The sequence below is a fragment of the Andrographis paniculata genome, unplaced genomic scaffold (genome assembly GCF_009805555.1).
Source record: "Andrographis paniculata isolate CXL003 unplaced genomic scaffold, ASM980555v1 Contig82END, whole genome shotgun sequence".
In the NCBI taxonomy this organism is placed as follows: domain Eukaryota; kingdom Viridiplantae; phylum Streptophyta; class Magnoliopsida; order Lamiales; family Acanthaceae; genus Andrographis; species Andrographis paniculata.
Window position 1 is genome coordinate 1,824,279 of NW_026137620.1, and position 6,047 is coordinate 1,830,325.

At 25.0% G+C, this 6,047-nt stretch overlaps 1 protein-coding gene across 1 annotated transcript; it reads right to left on the reverse strand.

The window, feature by feature from the left end:
• Positions 1–5,185: 5,185 nt before the first annotated feature.
• Positions 5,186–6,047, reverse strand: LOC127241487 (auxin-responsive protein SAUR36-like). The gene has a single exon (XM_051260567.1). The coding sequence runs from the start codon at positions 5,687–5,689 to the stop codon at positions 5,186–5,188; it is 504 nt and encodes a 167-aa protein (XP_051116524.1). The 5' UTR covers positions 5,690–6,047.

The window sequence follows — 6,047 nt, forward strand, 5'->3', positions numbered from 1 at the left end:
TATATAATGAATAAAAAATAAGTATTTGATTTGTTTTTTTTTTTTAAAAAAATAATTATTGAAATAGTAAAACCAAAATCAAAACTGAATTAATATATTTTTTATATTATGTATAAAAATTATATTTGTAATATAAAAAATATTTTTATTTAGTAATAAAAAATCGTACTACCCAAAAACACTTTTTTTTTTTAAATAAAAAAATAAAGAAAAAGAACACTTTTACCTCCCTCTTTTATCACTTATAATTAAGCTTACCCACTATTTCATTTATTTAGATATTTCATTTTCTTTATAAATTAGAATACGTAACTTATAAAATATAAATATATTTTTCTTTTTTTATCACATAAAAACTAAAATATACATAGTTATTTTTATTAATTAGTATATGGATAGTATACATTGGCTACCGTTTAATACGTGTTCACTTTCTATTTTGATTTGATCGGAAAATTGTTTTTATTTAAAAAAAAATTAATTCTAGTGGTTTTTTTTGTTTAATTTTGTATGTTTTTAAATATACAACTATTTTACAAAATATCATATTTAAATAAAAAATTTTAATTTTCATACCCAATCCAAATTTTTTATTAAGAAAAACATGTTCAAATTTTGAAATAAAAATAATACTCCCTCCGTCCGTCCCAGATACCGTGTCTGCTACACTGTAGACACGGTATTTTAGGAGAAGTGTAATTACTGGATAATTAAGAATGTATTAGTGAAAATAATTATCCTATAATATAAATAATTATAAATTAAGATTAAGATAACTAATTAGTTTAATTAAAATTTTAAAAAAAATTAAAAATTTAAAATGAGATTAAAGTGTGTAATCATTTTCCAGAAAAGGAAAGTGACATGGTATGTGGGACGGACAGAAACGACAACGTGAAAATGGTATCCGGGACGGAGGGAGTAGTAGCTTATGTATTATAAAAAAGTGCAAAAAAATTACATATATATTTTTGTTAGTAACAATTATAAATTTTGGTTCCATTTTTTTTTTTCTTTTAATAAATTTTGGTCTTATTCAAACAAAATTAATTAATTTTAGTTTATGGTAGCAAACCTAGATTGAATATGGCCATGTTGGATAATTCAGATGATTTAGCTTCAATACTCTTATTCACGGTCATGTTCATATTTCTGTTCACGGCTATTTTCTGAACACGATCATATTTTTGTTCATATTGTAAATACAATCATGTTTATGTTTATGTTCACAAAATTTTATTCTTTGTTTTGAACATGATCATCTGTCCCACTTATTGTGTTATTTTTCATTTTTGAAAAAAAATTATATATTTTAATCTAATTGTAAAATTTTTTAATTTTAATTAAATTATTTAGTTATCTTAATTTTAATATAAAATTATTTTTATTATACGATAATTATTTTCACTAATATATTCTTAATTATTTACTAATTATAGCTCTCATAAATTTCTTTGTCTACGGTAAAAGTGACATCATAGCCGGGATAGAGGGAGTATTATGTTCATTTTTTTATTCAAATTATTCGATACATATTTATAATTCAACATAAAAAATTTTAAATTATTTTGAAATATAATTAAAATATAATTTTTTTAAAAAATAATTGAAATAACAATAAAAAATAAATTAACATAGTTTAAGGGGTTGATTGGTTCATGGACTTTTTTGTGGAATTGAGATTTCACAGTAGGATTTATACGTGATAGGATTTATTATACTCCCTCCGTCCACTTACAATGTTTACATATTTCTATTTTGGGATGTCTAATTACAAAGTTAACATTTCATTAAATACCCTACTTTTTTCCACAAATATCCTTACTTTACATCACATCATTACTTTTACACAAAAAAAAAGTAAGGGCAAAAATATCATTACACTACTTTTAACTACTCACTTTATTTCTTAAATACCGCACCAAAAGTAAATGTCAACCTTCTAAGTGGACGGAGGGAGTATTTAGGATTTGGAATCTCATATTATGTTTGGTTGGTAAAATGTGGTGGGATTTATATTTCTCACATGTTTGTTTTTCGTATGAGTTGAAGGGTTTGGATTTTTTATATTCTAAATGACATAATTGTGAATTTTATTTATTTTAATAAATTAAACCTTTAATTCATTATTAATATAAATTGAAAAGATATCAATAATTTTATAGGATGACAATATATTCGCGTAAAGTTCCGATCTATTTATTTATAGTTGAGTCTAATAATTTGAGTATTAGGCGTAGATCCGGGTCATGTTCGGTATAATATAATAATAATATATCAACTATACATATAAAAAAATAATTTCGAGTAATATAATTATATTAAAAATATTTGTTGAGTTTAACGTATTCATTATATTATTATAATATTTTTTTAATAATATACATAAATTTCAATATACATTGAATCCAGTACATGTGTAATTGTAAATTAAAATTTAAGAATTATAAAAAAAAAAATAGATTTTTCGGATCCATCAAGTCTTACCGGATATAGTCTCGGTCAGATCTAGTATAATCGGATCCAATTTGAGTCTCGGATCTAATAATATATATTTGGGATGAATATAAATTCTGACTGAACCTGACTCATTGTCCTCCCTATAATTTTATAATTCAAATAAAATTTATAATAAATAATAATTTTAAACAATGAATTTATTAATTTATTTTAAAAAATATTGTACCATAAAAATAATATAAATTTAATTAAATATATAATTCAATATAATAATTAATTTTAATATTATTTAATTTTTTATATAAATATAATACTATTATTTCTTTTATAAGAGTATATAAATGTAAAAATTAAAATTTTAAGAATGAGATTTAAAAGTAATAGGAGTACCCCAGATTATTACAAATGATGGTACAAATAATGGGATTTTGAATCATTTTAGAAAAATATGTATACGTTAAATCTCTTATTAGAAAAATAATCTAATAATGGGATTAGATTAAGAGTATATAAATAATGGGATTTCCATTATTAGATTTAAGAGTATATAAATAATCCCATTATTTAAAAAAAAAAATCTCTTATTTGTAGGATTTTGAATCATTTTTTTAAATTTAATCATTTTAAATTTCACCATTTTTTTTTAACAAAACATGAATTTCATGGGATTTTAAAATCCAAATCTCATGGAATCCCATAAAATTCTTAAACCAAATAGCCCCTGATACTATATATATATTTGGCGACGATCACCGACACCACATGTTAAGAGAAATTTATAAGTAGTTGATAAAAAAGAAAATAGTGGCAAAATGTTACTATTATTTATTAAAGTACAAATTAAATATATATATAATTATAAATTTAGCGGACAATAAAAAATAAAATATTGATATAATTTTGACGGATAGAAAGAATATTAGTTACGTGAACGTGTAGATAATAATAATATTTTGAGTTTAAACTTTTTACTTTTTTAAATTTTTGGAAGCGTATTGATATTACATATAAGTGATATGTGTATTCTCAGTGTAGAATTAATTATAGTATTATATTTTGTTGTTATAAAAAAAAAAATAAGTTCATTTATTTATTTTTGTATGAATTTAATATTATGTGTATCTTTTATTTTTTTTATGAATTTAATATATATAATTTTGTAAATACAACACAACCACCATATATTTGTGTATTTTAAAAATACGACCACGCCCATATAATGTGAGGAAGAGATTATGATATGTACGACAAATATTTTTTTTATTTATTTTTTTGAAATACTATAAATAATTAATGAACTAAATTAATATATTAGTTTTTTTATATGTTAGACAATTTGGTAAAATAATTATTTAATATTAACTGAAAAACTAATTAAAAATATTTTTTAAATATTTAATTGAATTATTTTTGTTTTTAAGATTATTTTTGTTATTAGTCATTGATTTATTATTTTTTTGTTTCTATAAAAAAATAGTATTTTTTTTTGTCTCATCTTAAAGTATCAATTTTATTATTCAATCATACATTAATATCAAAATACTTTTAATTTTTATATAAATTACAAACATATTATTACATGTACAATTACACATACAATTATTTTATATATAAAGTCAAATGACAAACATGTTAAAATCTCTTACATATTTTCACTAACGGATGGAGTATGTTTTTAGTAAAAACAAATAGTAGTATATATTTGGTTATAAATAATAAGTTATGATATTATTTTTTATATAATTAGTATTGTTGGCATTTTAAATATTTCTAGCATTATATTCCAATAAAATATATATAATATGAATCGCATTTTTATAAATAATAAAATTTTGTATAATATAAATAAATAAAAATATTTATTTATTTATAATTAATTTAAACTAATTTATTTATCGAAAAGAACGATAGAAATAGAGGGTTTTGAGTGTATTTTAAGATTAAATTTAGTTAAAGGATTTTTTAGTGGATTTTAAGATTAAATTTAGTTAAATTAATATATATTTGTTAAGTATATTTAAAATAAATAAATTTATTAAAAAAAAATCTTTTATGAGACAAAAAAAAAAAAAAGAAAAAAAGAATCATTTGTGACGAGACAGAATGAGTACAATGTAAGATATATGAATACATGTGCGAAGGAAAATTATAATAAAAATATTTGTGTGAAACATTCGGGTGATACGGGTATATTTGTTCTGTGTGTGTTTGGGGTTGAATTGTGTGTTTTTTTCAAATAAAAAAATTTAAAAATTTATTTAATTGTAATTTAAAATTAAATCATATCATTAAATTTTTATTTAAATAATAAAAAACAAATCCAATAAATTAAAAGCTATTTAATAAATAAAAAATTCATAAATAAGCTAATTGCCCAATTATTTCTTTACATTTTTTGAGAACAAAAATAGTAAAATTTCAAACCAACAAACCTTCATGTAACTACAAACATACGCCTTTGGCTCCTATGTGATTCGCCCGGTGCGACTTACCTTGTCAGTCATAGTTTGCAAGATTCTATCAAAATTAACCAATGCAGTTTCGAGCAATGGCTGCTATTTTCACGTTATAATAAAAATAAAAAAAATACTACAAAAATATATATATATATACACAAACAAATTCTTAATAAATAAATAAACGAAAAAGAAAATGCCTATTAAAAAAAATTCTTTCATCGTCATCCTAGTTCGTATATATATATATATATATTTATATATATATTTCAACAACTCCTAAAACTCGTATTTCTCTTCCACGGCAGCAGCTTCCGTCGCCGGCACTGTATCGCCGCCGCAATCCGGTGCTGCAATCGCTCAAATTCCGACAGCCGGCAGGGAAAGATGATCCCGCCGTCGTGCTCAAATCCAAATTCCATCTCCGACTTCTTCAACAGATCTCCAAACCACGGATGGTTCAAGTGCACCACCGGCACCAGAACCCGCACCCGCTCGCCGGCGGTTTGCCCCACCCACACCGCCACGTAACCTCTCGGAATCGGATTCAGACCCAGACCCGAACCCGAATCGCCACCGAATAGGATCCTCTTCGCCTTCGTCTTAATGGCACGTGTCCACTTGACCAGTCTCGAGCATGGCTTTTTCGCCGGAGCAGTCGCGGCGAGATCTATCCCGCCGTAGATCTCCGCCGGCGAGACTTTCCGGCTGAACGCTCGCCGGAAAAGTGTGTCGACGCGGAGTTTGATTTTCAATCTCAATTCTCTTCCCATGATTATTGCCTTTCTTCTTCTTCTTCACTTTAAAAGCGTCAAAAGGTAAAAAAAAAAGCTAAAGTCGTGTTTTTCGGTTAAGGAAAAACGTGGATGGTTTTAAGGAAACGGCCATGGATCGGCGACGGCCATGGCCAGGCGGAAGAAGGTGAGGCAGACATCGGAAAGCTCAGCCGGAAGATTCGACATAGTTTGTTTCGCCGGATTTTCTCAACGGAGGTCTCATTCCCCGGTGGGCGGCGGCGCCGCGGCGGAAACTGGAGGAAAATGAGAAACCGATATGCCGAGAAAAAAAAAAACTACACTAAAAAGGAAAAAGCTTTGATGAAATACAAATGGAAGAAAATGGATAGAGAAG